Source organism: Phoca vitulina, unplaced genomic scaffold (assembly GCF_004348235.1).
Source record: "Phoca vitulina isolate PV1807 unplaced genomic scaffold, GSC_HSeal_1.0 scaffold1, whole genome shotgun sequence".
Classification (NCBI taxonomy): Eukaryota; Metazoa; Chordata; class Mammalia; order Carnivora; family Phocidae; genus Phoca; species Phoca vitulina.
The window spans coordinates 44,927,726-44,953,064 of record NW_022589704.1 but is presented as its reverse complement, the minus strand read 5'-3'; the positions used below and the strand labels follow the sequence as shown (position 1 = coordinate 44,953,064).

Genomic DNA, 25,339 nt, shown 5'->3' with positions numbered 1-25,339 from the left:
TTGGCTCTTTTGAACCTCCTCTCCCTTTTCATTCCTTCCCTCATCAACCCCCTTTCCCAGGCAAGCCCCTGTTTCCTCATCTCTCTTCCTCTTCTTCCTCTATCACTCCCTCCCTCATCCCCAAGTGTCCTCCCTGTACCTGCATCTCTTTTCTTTCTTCTTGCCTCCTCCCACTCTCTTTCCCTAGAACTCTTCCCTTTCCCTTCCCTTTCTGTCCCTCCCAGAACATGCTACAACTCCCAGTCCTTGGCTAGAGTACCAAATGCCTCCACCACACCCGTACCTCAATAAAGACATTTACCATTTTTATAGTTCTTAAGTTCTCCTGCTTTTGGGGCGGTGCGGGGGGGGGGGTGGTAGGGACAGAGTTGCCATTTATTGGAAAGACTACAAAACTTTGGTGTTTAGTTCAAAAGATTGACAAAATATTTCTAGTTGCCTGGTGGTTACAATCTTTTATACGCATTATGGCTATTTTTCTTTTTGATCCAACTTTAGAGGGGAAAAAAGTGTTTAATACCTTCATTATTTGTACATCACAGAAGTTCTTTTTATTTTTCTTTGTCTTTAGCTATAGAAAATAATAGTTATGAAATTTTGCTGATACATTTGTGTGCTTTTAAGCTCAAAAGAAGCTGAGAGGGATTTTGTTCAGCTTACTATTTTCATTTGTCATGAAAAAAGGTTAAGTATTTTAAGATAGGACTTCTTGTGTTCCCTATAAATTTTATAAGGAAATTCTGTAGGTGGATTCGCTTTGGAGAGGTCACAGACGGTGGCTGAATACATAGCACACTAAGAACAGTTCAATAGAGTTCTGGGGTATGGGTTTCTTACATATTTCTTGAGAATCCCAGAGAGAAATAGCACAGGCCTCAGGAATACTCACTTCTAGTCTACTCACACAAGTTTTCTGGAGCTTAAAAGATGTCCTCACAAAGTATTTGGTCCTTCTACAGATTTCTGAAAGTTCTATTTAATTCACATATTTTATTCCACCAATGGAGAGATGTGGTCTGTTTTATATTTCCTGTAGTTTATAAACATGCCAAATCTTAAGCACAAAGACTAGCCACCTAGTGGCTGACAGGGTTACCATTTACACGACCAGTGCCAACATAAATGTTACACAGCTGGATTCCATATTTTAGAATGAGATTTAAAAATATTACATGTGTGAATTTTAAATATTAAACACTACTTTCCTAAGGAAATAAGTATATTAGTGATAAAATACTGCCCAACAAACATACATACACACAAACACGTGGTAACAATATTCAGAAACTTTGGAAATGAGCTTGAATGTTATGGCCATTTTCAAAATTCCACAGGTGACTATTCCACATATAACATGTAACTATTTGTTTAATATTTGTCAAGTATTTTTATGTAGTCCTTATTTGACATAAGTATTCTAGCCACTGCCTATTAGATAGGTGGATAAATAAATAGATCAATATTATTAGTGATATTGCTTCATTAAGGGCAAGGACATAAACTTTATTTTAATTAAATGTATTGTAATGTTTTTGCTTATATTTTGCTACCCTGATAATTCCACCATGACAATGAACTGCGAGACTTTAATTGTTTTAGAATTACAAAATAAATGGACTTAAGAGAATCCATTCCCTATTACAGGTCATGAGAGTCTATTTTCCATTATGCTTAAGGAGACAATTTGAAATCCATCAAGTAGCAATCAAGTTTTCTGGTTTGTGTTGCCCCCAGAATTAAACATACTGAATGAAGAAAATATAGCATAAAATCACTGGAAACAATTGTCCCTTCAAGAGGAGAGAATTTATAATTGCTCATGTATTTCAGTGTCAGCATCCCACATGGATTCAGGGCTTTAGTTGAGATTATACAACCCAGAAGTGACAGCGTTAAGACTAGGACCGAAATTCGGTTAAATCCTAAGTAATTAGAGAACACGAAACATACACTAAATCTAGAGTACCTGACTTTTCTTATTTTTGTAATTGTTTCTCACTGAAAGGCAATACTAAAAAATTTTCTATTGTCCTAGAAAATATATCCATGAATGCGTTTCTCAAGGTGAGAAAAGGTAGATTTTCTCTCTGTTTAACACTCAATTTTGAATTGGTAAATCTATTCTTTAAACAAGAGAAACAAAATGTTCAGTTATGATTTAACCAGAAATTATCTTCAGTTCTGTAAAAATATAAACTTTAAGTAAATAAAGTATTGATACAAAATTTTGTGTTTTTCATTCATGATACCTTGCATTTTTTACCACCCACAGAGTATTCAACATCATATGATCTAAAGACCTATAGGTAAATAGTTATTCTCATTAAATTCTGGAATTAAACATCCTACTATCATAAGCGGAAAGACAAAGCCACTGGAACAATTCTGGGAAAGAAGGAAAGACTGTGGTCATGTGCCTTTTAACTAATTCAGATTCCTGGGTTGATGTCTGATCTACAGGTTTATTTTAAAAAATCAAGGACCTTTGGCTATGAGTTTTCCAAGAGTAGTTGAGACAAACTAAAAGAAAAGTCCCTATTTCACACCTACAGTCACTTGCCAGACCTTGAGGGGTCACTCAGAGAAGGGTGCCATCTACTGAAACCTCATGGTTTTCATTGTGGATGACTCTTTGGTGCAAAGTTCCAAAGATTTTGTAGCCCAGTCTTTTCTTTTGTAACATCAAATGATAGCACCGCCTTGAAGTCATTAAAGAGGATTGCTTAAGAGTTAAAGGTTTAAAGATGAAAGATTTGATTGCCTTTGCTGGACATGAAGAACATTTGTAAAATTTCCAGGTCTGCAATAACTTTTTGGAAATGTCTCAGTGGACTGTTTCTTGTAAAACGGTTTTCCCTGGAAAAAAGCTCAGTCCCATTGTTTTCCAGATTCAAAAAAAAGGAGAAGAAGAAGAAGGGGAGGAGGGAGGTGTGGTGTAAAAAAATCTAGAGTTTTCAAAGGGGGAAGCTTTGCCTGTTTTGTATCAAAATGACAACGGAAAAAAATGAGATAGCTACTCTTCCACAAATCATTTGTTAACTGCAGTTTGGGGAGTTACATTAACCACTAGAATGTCTGTCTGTGCCTAATGAAAACACAGCAGAAGTGGATTCCTTTCAGATTAACTAATAAAACCCTTGTATTTTCCATGACTGAGGTCAAGAACTGCCATTTAAAATGTACAATTAATGAACAAAACGAAAAGTTCAAAGAAGAAAGCAAAACTTAGAATGCCCAAAAGATCTAAAAAAATCAAAGACAAAGGATCCAGAACCTATTAAAAATTAAATTTGTTTTGAAAACTTGCATTGAGAAATTCCTGGTTCAATGAAATGTCATTTACTTTTCTGAAACTGTGCTTTCTATAGTATTTGGTGTGGAAGAAGGCAAACAGGGACTGTGTTTCTCAAGTTAATTAAAATCAGAGAAACACTCTTTGGAACTGCAAGTATGTCCATAATGTTCAAAGTTAGAAGGGAAGCTTCTAATGAAGTTAGAAGATCATTAACATGAGTCATTTAGTAACTAGAACTACTTAGTCATTACTACACTATATAGCTATGATAGTTGAAAACCGGTGTCTTAGTGAGACACCCTAAATATGCTTTTTTGTGTGTTCGATACCTAAGCCTTATCTGTTTGTTGCTGCTGCACCAGAGTTGCTATGAGAATCAGGCTTCTCTGGATATAGTAAAATGTATGCTGAGTTTCCCAAACACACACTAATTCTGTCGGTGGTCTGGATGTCATTAGGGTGGCCTTGGAGATACGTCTCTTTTTCATAAGGTCAGGAGAAAATAAACAACAGAACTTAACTCCAGATGCTATCTTCTTGTTTTGAGACCAGATAGAAAAAATATTCTGTAGGCGACTGTTATCCCTTAAGACAATAACAACCAAAAAAACCCCACTGTCTTTTTAGACTCTGATTCTGAGCTTGCAGGGCTTAGAAACCCTAATGGGGTAGAGCTTTGAAGTTGGCTTTTTTAACCCTACCTTGACCTTGAAACTGCAGAAAGGAATACAAGGCAGTAAAGTGTCAAATTTAGAGTTAGCTTTCTCAGGTTCTAATCGTAGCTTTACTCCTACCACGTAATCTTGGGAAAATTTTTCAACACCTCTGTATCTCAGATTCCTCATCTATAAAATGAAGATGATGACAGCACTCACCCATAAGGAAGATTAAGTAAAATAGGTGTACGGAGCCTTCAGAAGAGTGCCTACAACATAGGAGACACTCTACCAGTTCTGCCTAGTATTACTTTTACTGCCAGTGCAAAATAAAATTGCTGTAGGGAATGAAAGTACTTAGTGACCTAGCGATAAGGAAAGTAAGATGTCTGATGGTGATCAGACAAATTAGATCAAAATGACAATGGAAAAAAATGAGATGTTTACCAACTGCCACAAAGCAGGTAGAATATATTTTCTTCAGTATTGCTACAATTTGTCACTAATCAGTTTATGTTATAATGCAATTGCTGATTGTTAGATATATGATAATTTTAATTCTAATTCTCTAATTATTTTTATTTTTCGAAGGACAAAATGTTAATCACCTTAAAGGAAATTTCTAATTGGAGGCATAAAATCATAGATCTATAAAGAATAAAGCAAGGAAACATCTAGACATGATTCATAAAGTTTTTTTGGTTTTTGGTTTTTCTGGTGGGGACAAGAATAATCAGAATCCACCTTGTCCATGTAAAACAACATTTTGAAATTGAAGTTATCCACCTATAGAGGTCTACAGATATTTCCTTGAAGTTCTTTTAGTCAACTCATCTAATGTATTTTAAAATATTCTGATAAATGTAAGCAGCAGAAACGTATTTAACCAAAATGTATGTTTTCCAAACAGTGTCATTTAAAAGCAAAACATACTTCAGTTGTAGGCTATATACATTCTATATACTCACACTTACAAAATATTCAACTTCCTAAAGAAACAGGAAAATAATATTATGATAATTTGCATTTCACATCTGTTATTTTTAATTTTCAGATTAAAGAACACCTTTTCCCTGAAAAGGATTCAGTAAGAAGAGAAGAAAAAAAAATTAAATCTATCACTCAGGCCAAATTAACAATTTGATTGGATGCTTTGGGGCATATTATTTTTACTCCAAAAATGGATTAAGACAAACATAATTTATACTATTTGTTAGTCACAACAATAAAATTCTATCAAATCAGCATAAATTAATATTTAAAGAATGGAAACAAAAACAATAAAAAGGAAAGTGTTAAGCATATCTAAAAATATTAGATTATGTTACTTGGTTTTATTTTTCTCTGAGGTTTCAAAACAGAGAGCTAAGAAAGAAAAGCTCAGAGTGGATTATGTCATAGGCTAGCTTCATTTTGTTTTATAATTTAGATCCCAGTAAGGAGATGATTTAGTCTAATGCATTGCTTCTGTGGCCACAAATAAATTTATTTCAGGACTGTACTTTGTAATAAGGAACAGAAACACCAAGTGACATGAGAGGTGGGGTTTAAAATTAATTACTTATTGGAACAGGGAGACTTCATTTTAGCAATAACAATAAAGGAAGTAATTGGAAAAATCTATTTCTTGTCCAGTAGTAAAAATGAGATTATTTGCCTTTTATTTAACATTTTTGAATTTCTGAATCCCATTTTTAAAACCATTTCTAAACGCTGCAAGTGGCAAACTAGAATGTTATTCCTTTTGAGAACAAAACATTCTTTTTCTTGACTTTCCCATGATTTTCCCACAGATCATTAGACTATGGTACTAAAACTGAGGGCCATGAGACATCTGTGTAAGAGGTTTAGCTTCCAGGAGAACATATTGCCAACCATATCTTGTCACGCACAGAACAAGAAATTAGAGGAAACTGCCTTTCAACAAAGGTGACTGAGATAGAGTAACTGACTCTCAACCACAAGTTTCTACAGAAACTGAGTTTTCAGGAGAGCCAAACTTCTTTTAAATGGATGTGAAATAAGTATGGCAATAAACAACCTGCATTAATTCTTATTTTTCAAGCATTCCAACTTTCTTCTTTTCCTTAGAACAACATCACTTAAAAAAAAAAGAGATGTACAATAAAGTGACTCAACCTCTATATTGAGACCTCTGTGGTTTAAGAGGCATAATACATATGGTTTCTAATAAAATTTGGACACAAGAAGCTAAGTAACAATTTTCATTTATGCAACATTGGTTTTAACCCAACTCTAATGAATTCATTTACAATTTTAAAAAAAGTAAATATTGTGCTCACTTAATAGTTTGCAGAGCAAATGGAAAACACTGTATTTCTAGTGATGTGGTGATACTTTCGATGAGACATAAACAGGGAGGATGAATATATGAGGGAAAAAAATGTTAATTTTAGGGCAGATTAAGAACAAAGAAAAGATATTTAAAATATGAAATACTTGACTCTCCCTTTAACTGTTTTAATCATTTGTCTTTAGTAAATTATCAATATCCAATAGCTAAGCTTTGTAACATAGGTCCTGTGTTAAATGTAGAAAGATATTCCCAATCCAGAGACAAAGAGCTGAAGGAATCGTTAGTATAAATTAGTGCTATATTTTCTTCCCCCCCACAGCTTTACTGAACTATTATTGGCAAATAAAAGTGTGTATATTTAAGGTGTACAACATGATGATTTGATATACATACACATTGTGAAATGATTACCGCAATCGAGTTAACTAATAGTCACCCCACAGTCACATTTTTGTGTGTGTGCGGGGGGGTGCAAACACTTAAAATCTACTTTCTTAACAAATCTCTAGTATACGATACATTATTATTACTTGTAACCAACACTCTGTACACTAGTGGTATTTTCAGGAAGGCTGGGGAGCCTGAAGTCCACATTATTAATGGGGAAATCTTGAGCTAAAAATAATCTGTTGGAACATTTCCCATAACGTTAATTTAGAGAAAGCTTTAAAATGTTTCATTTTAAGAATCAGAAGCGAATCCAAAAACTGCAGAATGTATTTCATGCAATTTATTAAACTACCTTCCATCTAATTAAAACATTCAGACCTCTTCTGAAGAACAGTGAACTTAGGTCCCAAATATAAAATGTCAGCTCTGCTTAGAGAAAAATGAGTTTGATGCCTCTCCCCTCTCATATTATTATTGTTCATAACAATGTGAAAAAGATTGGGCTTCTCTTAAGCATATCTTTCATAATACTGTTTAAGTAGACCTACTTCATTTGCATTAGGTAAGCATTCTGGCATTCAGTTTTTATGCTCACTAAGTAGAAAGGAATTCTCCTCCGAAAGCTTAGACAGTATTTCTTTCCAATGTTCTCATATGTCTGTTTCAAACATGGAGGAAGAATGAGAATAACTTTTAAAATAAACAGATTCTTGCCTTCTTAAAATTGCAATAAAACAAACAAGCTTTCTTTTATTAGCTGTAGACCACTTTGGGTAATGGTCCCACACAGTAAGAACAGACTTTGAAACTTCCTGAATTGATGGAGGGTATTATAATAGTGCAAGATCGTTAAAGTCGTATCTGTGCACAATAATGGAAAAGACGAATGGAGGCCATGTCAGTCTGCAGGTTCTGCAATTACCCCTCTTTTGTGAACTTTTGCTAAACCGGCTAAACGTCTAAACCCAAAGTATATAGCATGAACCTAAATCATTATTACTTCAGATATGAGAGGATATAGAACTGGGAACTTATAAACGTGATCTTCATGGTCATATGCAACCTCCGATGGAAAGATTTTAGGACCCACTCAAAGGCCTCTTGACCACAAGGCAGCAAAAAGTATGGTTATTAAACTACTTGCTTCCTCCCAAGCAGGCCTCTTTCAGCAGACATTTTAAAGATGTTGGCTCTGAGGAAATAAAGTTTCACTGTTTCACAAAAATATAAATACTGAACAGTATATCATTTGTTGTTTGCAAAAATTTTTGCAGATGTTTAGAAACATCTTATTTATTTACTCAATTACTGGCAAACTATCATAATAATCCTTAGGAACTAAAGTTGTATTTAACCACAATCCACAGCTAATGCTTTAAGAATTGAGACCAGGTTTTGTTTTGGCAACCCCTAAGCTGATTCATTGTTAATATCTGCTGAAATTTGAGTACCTTACATATAATTAGGAAACAAGTTTAAAATTTTGGTTGAAGCAAATTTTTGACCATGTTAAGCCACAAATACACATGGCCATGATTCATATTTTTCCCTATTATTTTTACTTATTCCCTGCCCGTATTTATTTTTGAAAAACACTATTTATTTTTAGTGATTTGGAACTCTCTTTATATCCATATGGGCTATACAATATATTATGGCATATCATGTTGACCTACTAATGCCCAGTGGAGCTGACAGTGATATTCAATACATAAAGCAAGCTTTGCTAAACCTTTCCCAGGAATCTGGAAGGGTTTTATGCTGCCAAGAACAGCTGTTTTCCCCTGAATTTCCCAATTAGCTTAATAAAATCCAGAAAGTCTTCAGAGTTAGTGACAGAATCGTCATTATAGTTTAATGCTCCTGTCTACTATTAAAGCAGAGGATAATGATTGCTAGAAAGGCTTGTTTTCAATTACACAATTAATAAATAAATGTTTAAGTGTTGTGTGGTTTCCATTGGTGCTAAATTCTTACTATAATTGAAATTAAAATCCTTATTGGCCTTAAGGAAAATTTACTATGGTGTGCCATTTTGAAGCTAATAAACAAGATTTGGTATTTTAAGCAATCTTTTACCAGTTAGCAAATTATGTATAGAGAATATGATATTCTTGGTAATTTAATTTGTGGATTTTTTTTTTTTTTTTGCATAAGCATGCTTCTAAGAACATACAAATTAGTTTAATAAAAGGAAGAACTTATTGGTTTCAAACTACCTCCACTTTGGTTATTGGGAAGTCATGACAGCATAACAAAAATCATATTTCAGCAAAACCTAAGACAACATCACACCATCTAACTTACTTTCCAGCTGTTGACGGAGGATGCTCCCATCTTGGTCAGTCCTATGCGGATAGAGATGTCTGGAAGCCAGAACCTTGCCAAATATGTGTCTGTGACTCAGGATCTGTTCTCTGTGATGACATAATATGTGACGAACAAGAATTGGACTGTCCCAACCCAGAAATCCCATTTGGAGAATGTTGTGCAGTGTGCCCCCAGCCTCCAACAGCTGTGAGTTTAAAGAAAATCTGTACATCTTCAAGATTTATATTTTAACACATGAATCGTTCCTATACCATAGGAGCTTGAAAGGAGAAAAAAGTAATGTCTACCAACTATGTTGGAATTACAAGGAAAAGATGAATATTCTGGTTTAAAACTAAGGATTGGATGTAATTGGGGATAAGAAATAAATATGCAAATTGGGACACACTTCATGGGAAAGTTGCTCTTATGTCTTATTTAATCTGTATCTTCTCCATTTATTAGCCTCCTCGCCCTCCTAATGGTCATGGACCTCAAGGCCCTAAGGGAGATCCAGTAAGTAAACATTCTTCAGTAGAATGAAATGAGTTATTTAAGTAGTCTGCTTTTTTTTTTTTTTTTTGCTTCTTCTAATAGCCTTTTCATATTTGAGCCTTCATCATTCAGACATTTCCTTGACTACTACATTATTTAATGACACAAGAGAACTCAAACTGAGAATCCATAATTGTACATGTGAATACTTAAATTTCCCCAACATTATATAATGTCTTCATCCCCATTATCAATTTGAAAAATAAAATATAGGTCAATCTACAAAGAAATAAATCACGCTGAAATTATTCACATGATTTAGATAAAAAATATATGTATTCTCAAGAAAATTTATCACTTATATCGGTTCCTCATATTATAAAGCAGAGAAGCTACAATTTGATGATAATTCTGAATCACGAGGCCTTTTCACTGTCTTATGAGTTTTTGTCTTTGATTCTTTTAGGGCCCACCTGGTATTCCTGGGAGAAATGGTGATCCTGGTATTCCAGGACAACCAGGTTCCCCTGGGTCTCCTGGCCCCCCTGGAATCTGTGAATCATGCCCTACTGGTCCTCAGGTAATAAATTCCAGGACGAAAAGATCCCCTCCCTTTAAAACTACCTACTTCATTTTCTTTTCTTTAGCCTATAAAACATTTCACTTTTGTGGATTCCTTATATCTATTCTCTGATTGTATGTATTTAACAAATCCTTATTTAGTGCTTGTAAGTGCTGGACACTATTTTAAGTGATTTATAAATTTTACTTTTCCTCATAATGCCAATGCTATTGTTATTATATCTTTGCAACATTTCCCAACTTCTCAGCAGACATAGAATCTATCACTATGTTTGAGAAATGAGCCATCAACTCCCAAATGAATTAACCTGGAGTATCTAGGAACTGCTGTAACTGTGCCTTATTTTACTTATAATCCCAATGGTAGAGCCTCTGAAAGTTTGGACAAAAAGCAGTTGAAGAGCTGTGAATACTCCTTATTGACTTTAAGTCAACAGGATTATTCAAGCCTAGGCAAATACTCTTGCCAAGCCTTCAGAGCACATCCTGCTTCTCCTAAAAAGCATGGCAGCCAAATAACCCTGCATGTAAAACAACCAACCAAACAAATAAATGAGATGTAATTTCTGTTGCATGCGGTTAGGAGAAATTAGAAGCCACATATCTACAGATCACTCTGAGTTTTAAAAAATGCTATTCAAAAATCAATTCAACAGAAAGCAAAGCATACCGTCTATTTATTCTTATCCTGGTACCAAACATAACCCACTTGTAGGACTGGGATTCAAAACAAAATAATCTCCAAAGAAATCCAATAAGCACATGAGCTTTTCTATTATTCCTGTGCCTATTTTCTATGGGGATGCTTATTTGGAGGGTAAATTCGTTAGGCATATTAACCAGAAGCCAGGGGATACAAATTTCACTTTCATCATTAAATGTTGGTAAAGTAATTGACTTTTCCATCTTTTTTCTGCTCAGAATGAGACGATCAGATTATATGATTTCAAGGCTCTTTCAGCTTCAAACAGTCCATGATCCTATGTTTCTAAAGCTGTGGGTATCACGTAAAAATGGTATTTTGAGTAAGATCATATAGGAGATAATTATTTGGGAATAACATTGCACAGAGTTAGTTGAAGGGTGTGTGTACTACATAAACAAGTATTTCTGTAGAGTATCTACTACCTGAAGCAACAGAGAGACAGGATAAGCAAGATGATGAAATAATACATACCACATCTTCTGGCATGAAAACTCTCTGTCAGTGAATGGTAGATATTGCATGCACCTCTTCTAAATGCTTTTGGAAAGAACTATGACATATATATCAAAATGATCGTATCTACTTGGTCTCTTTGCTACAGAACTATTCTCCCCAGTTTGAGTCATATGACGTCAAGTCTGGAGTAGCAGGAGGAGGAATCGCAGGCTATCCTGGGCCAGCTGTATGTACAAGAGTTTCTCAGCATTCTAGAGCATGATGTAGTTTCCAATTTGTTAATTCTTGAATGATTGTTTTCCTAGTAATATGGTATTATTACATACGCGTACAAAATAGCTTATTCTCCATTAAGGCTGGGAAAGCAGATGGTAGGATTATCATGATCTTTCTTATCCTAACTCATTTTTTCCTCACTGTCTCTCATCTCACGCCTGTTCTGCCTCGCCTTCCTTCTTTATACAACCACGCATCCCAGGAGCCCACCTGCCTTAGTGCTTAGGTCTCACACCTATATATTCCCTAATTTTAACCAAAATTTGCTATTTTTCACTTCCATTTTTCCTCGTTCTAAGTTGTTCAGAATCTTTTTTTTATGTGCTTTCATCAATTAAGTGCTACTTGCTAGATGACAATCCGAGTGATGAATGTCCAATATTACAAGCTGCCCCACCTCAAACCCTGAAATCAAATACAAATATTTCCAGAATTTATTGAGTCTTTAAGTTTTCCTATTACAAATGATAGCTATTCACATTGTACCCAAAAGGTTTCCCTTAATGTAAATGACCTAGAGTTTTGATAGAAGAAAATAGAAAAAAAAAATCACTGAAACCTGGGCACCTGGGCATAACGCATGGTGTCCCACGTAAATGACCCTAATTGTAGACCAGGCTCTCGGGAGAAGCAATGTGGGAAAGATCATTGCTTCACTGCCAGTAACAGGTACATAAGTGTAAAGGAAACATGATGCTGGATTCTCAGGGATTATGGAAGGTTTCCAACCAGATCATTAGACACCATATTTGTGACTTCCAAAACTAGAGAGGACAAAATTTAGCTGGTAGATCCAAATGACCAGTTAAAGATAGACCCTTAAAATTGATGTAAATTGTAAAAAGAGAATTTTACAAATCTCTAAAGTTTTGGGGGATGTGATTTTTTTTTCTTTTAAAGCCAGAAGGAAAATTATATTAACAATGTAAATATCTGGTCTTATGCAACTAGATTCAAATTATGAATCTTATTTTTCAATCCTATATACAGTTTTTACTAAAAAAACCAAAAACTAAAAAAACAAAACAAAACAAAAAACCCACTACTTAATATTCCAGAAAAGAGGTTACGAGAGAACATTTAATTACAAACTGTGGTTTTATAAATTTGTTATCAGTATTTAGAAACAGCATGCTATAAAATGGAAGATTTTCTAGAGTAAGCTGTATTTCTGAGCAATGATAAATCAGTTGGTTCTAATTGTAATTTATCATCGTCCCATGTATGCTGATTTTCATAAGCACATCTAAATCTTCATGTTAACATAACTCAGTGACATAATTAAGAATTTTTGGGTTGATTTACATCATTGTTTTTAGAAACTGGGATTAACAGTATGTAGATATTTTTCCACAGGAGTTTGGCTGGCAGGCAAAAAAATGCTTCTTCACCAGGACAAGTATCATTCTAATTGCAGGGACTTTCACAGCATTTTGCATGGATTTTTCCAGATTTTAAACCCCTTTTTATGGAGGGTTCAGGCTAACATTTTATTGCATTTACTAATAATTTGTATTGATTCTGTGGGAATTCCATTTAGAGTGATGTTTTTGTAGTGAGATCTTTATTGTATATCTAATAAAATTAATCATATCCGTGAATAGTTACTACATAACGAGGCATGCTGTTCTCATTTTTTTTTTTAATGTCAGTATCATTTCTGAACAGAGGCATCTCTTTGATGCCTAAAAAAAAGTGTATTTCAGATACATCTATTTTGTATTTATCCTTTACAATTACATTCCAGGGTCCCCCTGGCCCTCCTGGTCCCCCTGGTACATCTGGTCATCCTGGCTCCCCGGTAAGTGTAGCCATTAGTGGTGCTTTCTTTTTCATGAATTTTATATAAATCGAGTTTACATAGATCTTGCTGTAATTTAGCCATTCCAACATGCATAATCCCACTCAAGGAGAGAAATCACACCCAAGAAACTATCATTCCTTCAAAGATGGAATTTCACACCTAATTCCTTTCCACAAACAACTATTCATAATGAAAACCTTGGTAAAATTAAATCATAGGCTTAATTTGCATGTGATACGGCTTCAAGTTCAAAACAATTCATTTTCAATGGAATAACGTGGATATAATGGAATAAATTTGCTTTCTTCTGATCTGAAAAATTTTGGCTTCCGTGTTTATAAATTGGAATAAGATTTACTGATTGCATTCACAAATCCTGATTTCATACTGTCTTCAAGAGGTAAATGCCTAATGTGAATATTACATTACTTTTAAAATATTTGCACATTATTCTACTCACTAGGGTTCTCCAGGATACCAAGGTCCCCCCGGTGAACCTGGGCAAGCTGGTCCATCAGTAAGTAACAATTATATCTGTATTTAATAAATTGACAATTCTATGTAGAAATCACTTTCATTTTCTAAAATATCATCATAGGTCCTATAATGTATAGATTGTTTATGCTCAAAATTTAAAATAATAGATAATATTTCTTATGATAGTTGAACTGGTTTCAAAGATCTTTTGGACTCTTTAGTGGTTTAGACTTCCTAGAGACACTTGCTATTGAATCTAGGAATTCCCGGCCTAATTAGCCACCATCATAGTTCACCTCCTAGTGTGGATACAAATCTTCTTTCTCTTAAATATAGATTTAATTTTCCTGTAATCACTCAGTTCACCTGCATATCTGCTTTTCTGACATACAATTTTTAAAACTTAATTTAGTAGAAATAAGTATAATCTAACAGAGTCCTCCAAAAAAAAACCATGCTGTATAAACAAGCAAGTGAGGTGAAGTTAGTTCAATTTAATATTTCAAACTATTTGGAAATACCTGTATATTAAAAAATTCAATATCTCACAAAATGTAAAAGTGCCTATGGGTTTATAAATGCATATGATATAAAATATAGATACATGATATTTTTAATTCCTATTAAAAATAAGTTCATTAAACAGTGAAAACTGGATATAATACAGGCATAATATTAACTCCATATGTCATTTTCATCATGAAAAATATTGAGAGTATTTTCTAAAAGGAGGTTCCTTTCAGGAAAACACATACTATGTAACAATAAGTTGTTGTAAGAGAAAAACCTATAGATACATTTGTTTTTTATTTTCTTATTGTCAGGGCCCTCCAGGACCCCCTGGTGCTATAGGTCCATCTGGTCCTGCTGGAAAAGATGTAAGTCTTTAAAGATTGAATGGAGATATGGCAAAATCCAAGTTGGAATATACTGTATGCTAGGCTCACGGGAAAACCTTACCAAAAAAATCATTGCTATCCTAATGACATTTTAGCTCATATTAATTTTTGAATGTATAGTGTTTGTACAACTGTAAATGCCATAATTTGAATTCCAAACTAACAGAACCCCTAAATGTGCTTCTTCACCGTCAAGAAGGTACACCCACTGAATAGATCATTTAACTGGAGGAGAAACAAGTAGCTTCTTTCTTCCTCTTGTAATGAAGAAATTGATATCAATACTTTATGAACTTGAAAACTTAAAAACACCTTTAATATTGTGTCCTTCTTCCTTTCCCATTTGATTTCCAATGGCAAATTCTTCTCAGTGGATTGAGAGAGCATCATAATATTTCAGTGAAGAGTGATGCGTGTGATGTTCATAAGTTCATATCGAGATGGGAGAAGTCCTCTCCATTCCTTCTACTAGGAAAGCTGTTCTAACAACTAAATGTTTAGCCTAACCATTTTCATGAGTCCTTGATGAGAAAAATGCAAAGTCATTGGTTTGCTAACTAGGCACAATGTGCTTTCTCTTCCACAATCACCTACGTATTTTTTATTTCTCCACCTAGGGAGAATCAGGAAGACCCGGACGACCTGGAGAGCGAGGGTTGCCTGGACCTCCAGTAAGTCTTTGGCATCCAGTTAATTACATGGAGTAGTCATGATGATCTTAGCTTGGAAATTATTCTATAATTAAATTGAATTAAACTTAAAAATGGAAGGCATTTTACAACTGGACTGTGATTCTATTTGAAAATTCATTAATATCTGTTCTATTCCTTATTTTTAGGGTATAAAAGGTCCAGCTGGTATGCCTGGATTCCCTGGTATGAAAGGACATAGAGTAAGTAGAGTTTCTAGATTAACAAAAAGCTATTTCATTTAACCATGTTTATTTGCCTAACCAATTTTATTGGGCAATTTGAGTATGTGCCAAAAATGGTTGATTTGATTTTTTAACAGTCAGTCGACTTTGTTGACCAAACCAACTAGTAATTTTACAGGTAGTAATTAGACTGATTTTAAATATGTGAAAAGGCTTGGGAAAAAATTATTTAATTTTCTTATCATCATTGCCAGAAAAAAATGAAAATGTATTATTGAGAGCCATGTGTTATTCATTGGCTTAGTCAATGTGATTTGCAATTGAATCAAGCAAATTAGTCTATGCAAATCATTAGGTAGATTCCACCAACTGACCCCCAAATCTATCAATTTAATAGAAATAAAATCTGTGAAGCTGATATTTGCTATCGCTAAGGCAACTTCCTAATTGAACTAGATTGTACTTGTTAATTCAGATTTTTTACTATAAAATCAATGTCAAATATCTTCAATCCACTTAAAAGAGTTTTAAATTATTCACATCAATGAATGTGGTAAAAACTAGTTATGAAAAATACAATGTAAAGTTTTCAACCATTCTAGATTGTTAACAGATCTTTAATATTTTTACTACTTTTATACGTTTCCTAGGGCTTTGATGGACGAAATGGAGAAAAGGGTGATACAGGTGCTCCTGGATTAAAGGTAAATCAAAACAAAAATCATATTTTTGTAAGTAAAGTCCTTTAAATGTTATAGCTATATTTAAGATTTATACTTTGGGGTTTAACCTTTTCTGAAATTTACCTGAATTTTGCATTCCAGGAGCTAAATAACAGTGACTAATTCAGATGTTCTATTGGGGCTTCCATGAAAGCTAATAGCTTGAACTGTCTAGATTAGAAATGATTGTGCATCTCTGAGTAACTCACTGATTACTTCTGTTTCATCCTCAAGTTTTTAAAATGCAAATATTGAGAATTATGGTAAATAAAATGCTACCAAAAATTTGATACTGCTAAAACATATCTTTTTCTTAGGTTCTATAATATTCTTCATAATGTGCTGCATTTAAAAAACTTTACATTCCTCTCTCTGTTCTACAAAATGGTAACATATTTTACATGTTTCTAGGGTGAAAATGGCCTCCCAGGTGAAAATGGAGCCCCTGGACCCATGGTAATTATATTTCTTATGTAATTTTCAGTTTTAGTTTATTAACCTCCATCTAACCCAAAACTTGCCTTGCTCCTTCCCCAACTGTTCTTACACATGGCAAGGTTAAAGTAAGACCATTCTTTCAACTGTGTTCTGTAGGGTCCCAGAGGATCTCCTGGTGAGAGAGGACGGCCAGGACTGCCAGGCGCTGCGGTGAGTCTTGCTACCAACACCGCACAGTCCCAGCCAGAATCCCAGATAAGGGTCTCATCCAGGCGTGCAGGCTGTGGCAATCGCCAGGAAAACCTTTCCCATGAAATAGCATTTAACGATGCCTCCATAAAACTGTAGCTGTAACTGTAGGGAAACAAATAAGGGTTTTATAGTTATTATCTCCTTTGAAAAATTTTTTAAGTGTTAACTTTGCCTATGTGATTAGAACGATTAATTCACATTTAGTTCTGTTAAACACAGAACCCAGTTCTTCTACATCAGATCATTGCTGTATACATCAGAATTTTAACAATTTGACTCTAAAAATATATATTTAGCAGATTTTAATGCACTGGAGGAAAAGTCAACTCAATGGAGTCAGAATTTTAGTCAGGGGGCGCCTGGGTGGCGCAGCAGGTTAAGCTTCTGCCTTTGGCTCAGGTCATGATCCCGGAGTCCTGGGATTGAGTCGCTCTCTTTCTCTCTCTTGCTCTCAAATAAATAAATAAAATCTTTAAAAAAAAAAAAAGAATTTTAGTCATTACTCGTGACTGGCTTTTCAGAATTAAGAAGATATTTGAGACAAACTTCTTTTTTTAGGGGGCTCGAGGTAATGACGGTGCTCGCGGAAGTGATGGACAACCAGTAAGTAACTTTTTATCTAACCCTGAGTTGCTTCAGGGTAATGAGAGATTATGTGGTATGGAATGTTGGAATAATATGGATTATAGGCCTAAAACTCAACATTGTCCATAAACATTTCATTCAAACTGACACCAGGTCCATAAACTAAATCTAGACACAATCTAGAAACACTAAACCCGTAAGTGAAATTCTGATACTCCTCATTATGCTTGGCCAGTTACTAACATCTGTATAGTGTATAGTGGTCACTGTGTCAGTTAATAACCACTACTGGACTTGGCAATTAAAAGCGCTCTGCAAAATAGATAATAATATTACCTCCATTTTATAAACAAGAGTACAAGAGTTCGGGCTAAGTAAATTGCACAAATCACAGAATTTGTGGTGGAAGGCAGGGGGATCCTACTTTTCTAACTTTAGATTTTACTTTCTTGTATTTTGCCACATTGTTTCTCTACATAATATTCACCCTTGGATGATAAATACTATTTTATCTGCATAATTGTTTTCTGTATTGTATATGTGCTATCTTATTATTTACTAGTTAGTGTTACGTTAGCTTCTGTTTACTTGATTAAGAGCTCTTGAAATTGTCTTTTTTTTCAGGGTCCTCCTGGTCCCCCTGGAACTGCAGGATTCCCTGGTTCTCCTGGTGCTAAGGTAAACATGCATTTTTATAGAAGAATATAAAATAGATCTTGGAACAACAGAAAATCTTTGGATTGTTTCTTCAAAATAATATATATATTTTACCCATCAAGTAGATATCTTTTTACCTATTCAGATCTTTAAAGCCCTATTTTTAATTCCCTGGCATTCAACTATTCTGATATCTCTTTGTCTTTTCCTAGTCTCTTTCTGAAAATCAGATCACATAATCACACACATAGTTAGCATTTTTCTGTGCCTACGTGATTCATGATTCTTTGCTTATGATAGAGCATATCATCATACTATTCCAGCATTTGGGAGATGGGTTTAAACTGGCTTAGTGATTAGAAATGGCGAGAGACACTGACTACTTAGGGTTTTCTACCTTAGGGTGAAGTTGGACCTGCTGGATCTCCTGGTTCAAGCGGCTCCCCCGGACAAAGAGGAGAACCTGGACCTCAGGGCCATGCTGGTGCTCCAGGTCCTCCTGTAAGTAACAAATATGGCCATTGAGGAGTGTTGCTACACTTCTTTCATGAAAGCATATGTTTTAATGTTGCTATCAACTGAAATATTTTTTGAAAAAAAAATTGTTGCTTGATGCTCTGAAATGACTCTACTGTAATAAATGCTGATTTGGTTAGTACTAAAATTCGTGGGTCTTGAGGTTTACCCTCTTCAAAATTCATGAATTTTATGTTTATTTGACAAAGTGAAGTAGAGGATGGATAGTTACCTGATACTTCAAAGAATGTGTTCCAACTGATCACTGATCACAAAAATTCAGAGAAGAAACAGGATTAAACACCTTTTCTATTTATTCCTTAATAATTTAGACCAAGTGCATACTATCTTTAATTTATTCAGATAATGATAATTCTTTTGCCTACATTTTATGTGTTATGCTGTAGTTGGAGGAATCACCGAATCTCTATAAAGCCCAACACCCATCAATAAATTTACTTTGCAAATGTATATTCACTAGTTACATTATTTTTACTAGGCTCTTTTCCCCTTCTAGGGCCCTCCTGGGAGCAATGGTAGTCCTGGTGGGAAAGGTGAAATGGTAAGTTGCCCTCACCCCCCACCCTCATTTCATCCACACCCATTATTGGATTCCTTTGCATTTTGCATGACAATCCATTTGTGATGTCTAAGTTAGCTCTTCAGAAAAGAGAGTTCAAGTTTAACTAATGTTAGTGTTCTTGGGCTATTTTTAGGGTCCTGCTGGCATTCCTGGAGCTCCTGGACTGATAGGAGCCCGGGGTCCTCCTGGACCACCTGGTACCAATGGTGCTCCTGGACAGCGAGGTGGTGCAGTAAGTTGCATATTTTTTCCCTAGTTGCCTGAAAGGTGTGGCTCAATTCCCACAACAGAAATATAAACAGCAGACTTTTTGCACTTGTTTATTTGATTTTATGTTGGTCTCCCTCTGGTTTTATCATTGGATCAGCAGCTGCCACTGCTGATTTTCTTAGTCTGTACTCCCTGTTTTTAAACCAAGATTTTGTTTCATTTAGGGTGAACCTGGTAAAAATGGTGCCAAAGGAGAGCCAGGGCCACGTGGTGAACGTGTAAGTGTTACCCCAACAGAATGGGTTATTCTTTATTTCCGCTAAAATTTTGCAACCAAATGTATCCCTTTATTGGCATCCTTTTTAGGGGGAAGCTGGTTCTCCAGGTATTCCAGGACCTAAAGGTGAAGATGGCAAAGATGGTTCACCTGGAGAACCTGGTGCAAATGGACTTCCAGGAGCTGCAGGAGAAAGGGTACGTTTCCCATAGGCATCTCCAAGGAGAAGAGTTATCACTTTCATCCACATAGAACTTGACCTTCAGGGTGAGGAAACCATGCTTTTTCTTAAGCTGAGTACTCAATCCCAAATGTGTTTTGGGGGCATTGTATAACATGAGAACATCTCTATTGTTACTCAGAAATTATGAAAAAGTTTTCATGCTTTGGGCTGAAACATTTGCCTTTCACTCTTTCCAGGGTGTGCCTGGATTCCGAGGGCCTGCTGGAGCCAACGGCCTTCCAGGAGAAAAGGTAAATAACTTTAATTTCTATTTTTATAAATGCTGGTACTACAAATAGTTATGTTCTTCCACACAGTTTCCCATTAACTAAAACCTAAATATCTGAAGGAAATATATTGGAGTTTAAAAATAATTATAATTCCCAGTACACAACAATGATTCTAGCCCCTGCTCAGTCCTTCTAGCTTTGTAACTAAAGCAAGTCACTTAACTTCTATGAGAATTCATTAACTTATGTGTCAATAGAGAATTATTTATTTCAGCATCATTGCAAGAATAAAGTCAATTAAAGTGCCTGAAAGTTCTTTGAAAACTCTAAAATACTATCCAAATATGATTTTATATCTTCAAAGATATTTGACTTTATATGCACCGAAGTATATCGTGATACCCACTGAATATTGCTGACATGTGATGTTCATCAAAGTTGCCTCAAACTACTCCCAATATGATAATCCGAGCTATTAGATAACAGTGATTTTATGGCATGTCAGCAGCATACCAACTCTCTTTAAGAGACAAAAGAAGGGGCGCCTGGGTGGCTCAGTTGGTTAAGCGACTGCCTTCGGCTCAGGTCATGATCCTGGAGTCCCAGGATCGAGTCCCGCATCGGGCTCCCTGCTCTGCAGGGAGTCTGCTCCTCCCTCTGACCCTCCCCCCTCTCATGTGCTCTCTCTCTCATTCTCTCTCTCTCAAATAAATAAATAAAATCTTAAAAAAAAAAAAAAAAAAAAAAGAGACAAAAGAAAGTTTTCTAATTGTAACCTAAAGGTGGTCAATGTCTAGGTCAATGAAGGTTCTTCTACATATTTGTTGATTTATTTCACCTTGTAGGGTCCCTCTGGGGAACGTGGTGGTCCCGGCCCCGCAGGGCCCAGAGGAGCTCCTGGAGAACCTGGCCGAGATGGTGTCCCTGGAGGTCCAGGAATGAGGGTACCAAGAAACGCTTGCTTGACACTGCCATTTAGTAAGAAGAAGGGCAAATAAAAGAGGATCAAAGACAACTCAAAGCAGACTATAATTTTACAGCCTCAAAACAAAACAAAATGCTCTTAAGATAACTTAAGATTAGAATTGATTGAAGAAAAACAGAATACTTGACTGAGACATAGACAGGAAAATGTGTGCAAATAAAAGGCTACCTATGAAATCTCAAAATTTTACAGATACATATATATATTTAATTATCATTTTAAATCACCTGACTGACTGACCTTTTCAATTTAGGGTATGCCCGGAAGCCCAGGAGGACCAGGCAGCGATGGAAAACCAGGGCCTCCCGTATGTACATTTTTAACATCTCATTTTATAGCCCAGTGAATAATGGAATGCATAGTTTGGCCTAACATTGATGCATATTATAGAGCCTTGATATATATATATATATATATATATATATACACACACACACACACACACACTCACACACACATATATACATATATGTGTATATATACATATATATTGCATATTTTGATGAGATCTTTATCAAACCCTTGTTAATGTAATTTTTTTTCTCAGGGAAGTCAAGGAGAAAGTGGTCGACCAGGTCCTCCAGGCCCATCTGGTCCCCGAGGTCAGCCTGGTGTCATGGGTTTCCCTGGTCCTAAAGGAAATGATGTGAGTTCCTTCCTTTATTTCTTCAATAAATATTTGACAGAAGGCTTTTCTTTTCCATATGGGAGTTCAGAGACGGCCAAAATTTGATCTCTATTTCAAAGCACAGTAGAATATATGAAAATCAAAATACCATGTGAGACAGGGAGTTTTTGTTGTTGTTGTTGTTTGGGTTTTTTGGGTTTTTGTTTTTTTTGGGGGGGGGAGTTCTGGGGAAAGAGTGGCAAACTTTATGAAAAACTAGTTCTAGAAAGTAGTTTTGGGTTGTGGATGCATGTATGTGTGTGTGGAAGAGGCAGATCAAAACTATCAGGGAATAAGACACTGAATGATTTCCTTTTGAGAATTAGTAAATACTGGCTACTTCTTTAGGGTGCACCTGGCAAGAATGGAGAACGAGGTGGCCCTGGAGGTCCTGGCCCTCAGGTACACAGTTTTCATTAACTTATTTCCAGCTTTCTATAGATGCATTCATTTCCGGCCTATGGCTTCTATTATCTCCGTTATCTCTGTTTCCCTAACTGCTTTTGTTTTTTTTTAGGGTCCTGCTGGAAAGAATGGTGAAACTGGACCTCAGGGTCCCCCAGGACCTACTGTAAGTTTGCTCACATAATTTGGAGATGGAAGTCAGTGGGAGTGGGGCAGAGGAAAGACTTTGGGGATCATAGTTATGTCATCATAGTTCACCAAAGCGGTTTTGAAGCTTGGTTACTTAGCTAGCTAAGTGCTGACTAGCTAGAAGTAAAGATTATATTGTCCATGTCTCCATTGCAACAGTTCTGTAGGCCAAGCTCTGCCCTCCTTCACACCATTAAGTTTTCAACTAAGCAATGAGCCTGTTGAAATGAAAACTGTGTGCACTAAATATGAAAGGATATTTTATAACAGAACATCTCATTATATTTTTCTACATTAGGGGCCCGGTGGTGACAAAGGAGATCCAGGACCCCCTGGTCCACAAGGATTGCAAGTAAGAACTTCTTATTTAAATATCACTGGGTTTCTGCTTCTACTAGACAATTCAGTCTTACCCTTGAGAGTTGTATTTGTTGAGCTAATTGAGTTCAATTTTTTTGTGACACTACTAAATTATAATTAATCTTAAGCTTAGAATTTGTGGGTCTGTCTTCCACCTTGAAATAAAATGACAGGCAATGCCAATAGACATTTCTATTCCAGAATGAGTGCATTAGTCATTTTTGTAATTAAGCATGCAAAATTTTTTATGCTTATATGTATTTTTATTATAATATAAATCCACATAGCTAAGTCCATTTTACCATATTCATCGATTTATTTTTATATACAGCAACAGAAAAACTAGAGGAAGAAAAACATTAAGTTTGGAAGATATGATTGTCACATCTCTGTCACTGGATTTTGAGAGCCACAAATTTTCTAGCCTTAAAAAGACTGCTAGGACCAGTTTGAATACCTTGCAGAAACATACATGTGAGAAGCTTTTCTGTAAGCAGTGTTTGAAGTGATTACACAATACAAATATGATTTTTTGTAGGGTTTGCCTGGAACCAGTGGACCTCCAGGAGAAAATGGAAAACCTGGTGAACCAGTAAGTTGCATGCCCTTTTTTAAAAAAAACTCAGAAACCAAAAGAATAAATCGTAATCATTTATCGGTTATTAACTTTTGCATTTTCTCATGCATGGTTTCTGAGTTTTAGCGTTTAGTTTTTAAATATTCAATAACAAAACAGAGAAAAATTATTCAATCATAGGTATTACATAGAAAGTTTCAATTTTACCATAAAATAAAGAGTACATAGCTCGAGATTGAACAAATTGTACAAAATGCAAAGAAGTCAAATGTGTTATTTTGCTTATATTCCTATAACATGCATTCTGATAGAGGCCTAATCATATAATGCCAATCTTCTAGGGTCCAAAGGGTGAATCTGGTTCACCTGGAACTCCAGGAGGCAAGGTAAATATTTCCGTTTATTTTCTAATTTCAACATCTTATAGAGCAATTGACTAGTGATTCAGTTTTAGTATATCAAACCAAAATTGTCTTTCTTTAGAAGCACAACATTGCAACTATTTGGTGAATACACTTAAGGTAACCCAAGACATTTTAGTAGATAAGATGTGCTTCATCTGGAAGATCACATCTTCTGACATGCAACAATACTACAGAAACAACTATGGGCCTGAGATTGCAAAAGACAAATCTTTCCAGGGCATTGATTCTGCATAGGAAAACTGTGTTGGTAGAAAAACTAAAAAAAAAAAAATGCCCTCGTGAATAAAATAATAACAACAGTGTCAGAGGCAGCTCATCAGACCAGGTATCAGAGTTTCCTCCTTTACACTGACTCTTTTTCAGTTTCCATCTCACTCCGTTGATCAAATGTCTTTTATAACTACCATTTCCAAATTGTTCAAAAATACAAGTTCCCCCATTGACCTGCATCAAAATGAATACAATTTAGCGTGGTTTTGTTTTGTTTTTAGCCTTGGGTTGGCTAACAGGGCTATTCCATATTCCTACCCCCAGGGTGATTCGGGAGCCCCGGGCGAACGAGGACCTCCCGGAGCCGTGGGGCCCGCGGGACCGAGAGGTGGAGCCGGCCCCCCTGGTCCCGAAGGAGGAAAGGTAACTCCGCACGATTCAGTTCACCTAGATTTTACAAAATGCACTCCATTTCCTTCTGGAGGTTTACTATTTGTCCTTTAACTTCAGGGCGCTGCTGGACCCCCTGGACCACCTGGGTCTGCTGGGACTCCTGGTCTGCAAGGGATGCCTGGGGAAAGAGGAGGTCCTGGAGGCCTCGGGCCAAAGGGTGACAAGGTACCAACTGCCGTGCTGTTCATTCTAGCATAAAACCCAACTTCCTAGGTTAAAGGCAAGAAGCGCTGATGCAGGGGCCTCTGGGTGGCTCAGTGGCTAAGCGTCTGCCTTCGGCTCAGGTCATGGTCTCAGGGTCCTGGGATCGAGCCCTGCATGGAGCTCCCCCTCCACGGGAAGCCTGCTTCTCCCTCTCCCACTCCCCCTGCTTGTGTTCCCTCTCTCGCTGTGTCTCTCTCTGTCAAATAAACAAAAAACAAAAAAACGCGCTGCTTAATGTTACCATTTTACAGGAAGTGAAATTTGAGATGTATTGCTAGAGGAACTATTAATGAGAACACCTACTACCTACCCATCACAGCACATCTTGAGGGTCGCTCTTCTTCTTGGCAGTCTCACTGAGGATGCTTCTAATCTGATGACTCTGGCTTTTGTTTGACAGGGCGAACCAGGCAGCGCAGGGGCGGATGGTGCTCCAGGGAAAGACGGGCCGCGGGTGAGTACTCCCCCTGGGGAAAAGCAGGACTTACCTCTCTGTGAGGTGGAAGAGTTCCTCATCTCAACTTCTATTGTTCTAAAAACTCATCATGATTACTTAGACCATGTTTTGCCATTTTCTGACCGTTAAGAAGACCCAAATGACTTGTTAAAATTCCTGCTTTGTATCTATGGTTAC

General features: G+C 36.0%; 1 protein-coding gene across 1 annotated transcript in view; it reads left to right on the top strand.

Annotated features, from left to right (window-relative positions):
• Nucleotides 1-25,339, top strand: part of COL3A1 (collagen type III alpha 1 chain) — a 38,145-nt gene that overhangs the window by 1,491 nt on the left and 11,315 nt on the right. The window contains exons 2-32 of the mRNA XM_032406323.1: nucleotides 8,973-9,175; nucleotides 9,434-9,484; nucleotides 9,930-10,043; nucleotides 11,353-11,433; nucleotides 13,231-13,284; nucleotides 13,751-13,804; nucleotides 14,589-14,642; nucleotides 15,281-15,334; nucleotides 15,502-15,555; nucleotides 16,188-16,241; nucleotides 16,671-16,715; nucleotides 16,854-16,907; nucleotides 17,508-17,552; nucleotides 18,159-18,212; nucleotides 18,594-18,692; nucleotides 19,225-19,269; nucleotides 19,424-19,522; nucleotides 19,725-19,778; nucleotides 19,867-19,974; nucleotides 20,198-20,251; nucleotides 21,076-21,174; nucleotides 21,469-21,522; nucleotides 21,763-21,861; nucleotides 22,231-22,284; nucleotides 22,400-22,453; nucleotides 22,775-22,828; nucleotides 23,375-23,428; nucleotides 23,755-23,799; nucleotides 24,373-24,471; nucleotides 24,559-24,666; nucleotides 25,106-25,159. Of these exons, the coding sequence (XP_032262214.1) occupies nucleotides 8,973-9,175; nucleotides 9,434-9,484; nucleotides 9,930-10,043; nucleotides 11,353-11,433; nucleotides 13,231-13,284; nucleotides 13,751-13,804; nucleotides 14,589-14,642; nucleotides 15,281-15,334; nucleotides 15,502-15,555; nucleotides 16,188-16,241; nucleotides 16,671-16,715; nucleotides 16,854-16,907; nucleotides 17,508-17,552; nucleotides 18,159-18,212; nucleotides 18,594-18,692; nucleotides 19,225-19,269; nucleotides 19,424-19,522; nucleotides 19,725-19,778; nucleotides 19,867-19,974; nucleotides 20,198-20,251; nucleotides 21,076-21,174; nucleotides 21,469-21,522; nucleotides 21,763-21,861; nucleotides 22,231-22,284; nucleotides 22,400-22,453; nucleotides 22,775-22,828; nucleotides 23,375-23,428; nucleotides 23,755-23,799; nucleotides 24,373-24,471; nucleotides 24,559-24,666; nucleotides 25,106-25,159 (2,204 nt within the window). The remainder of the gene's footprint in view (nucleotides 1-8,972; nucleotides 9,176-9,433; nucleotides 9,485-9,929; nucleotides 10,044-11,352; nucleotides 11,434-13,230; nucleotides 13,285-13,750; nucleotides 13,805-14,588; nucleotides 14,643-15,280; nucleotides 15,335-15,501; nucleotides 15,556-16,187; nucleotides 16,242-16,670; nucleotides 16,716-16,853; nucleotides 16,908-17,507; nucleotides 17,553-18,158; nucleotides 18,213-18,593; nucleotides 18,693-19,224; nucleotides 19,270-19,423; nucleotides 19,523-19,724; nucleotides 19,779-19,866; nucleotides 19,975-20,197; nucleotides 20,252-21,075; nucleotides 21,175-21,468; nucleotides 21,523-21,762; nucleotides 21,862-22,230; nucleotides 22,285-22,399; nucleotides 22,454-22,774; nucleotides 22,829-23,374; nucleotides 23,429-23,754; nucleotides 23,800-24,372; nucleotides 24,472-24,558; nucleotides 24,667-25,105; nucleotides 25,160-25,339) is intronic.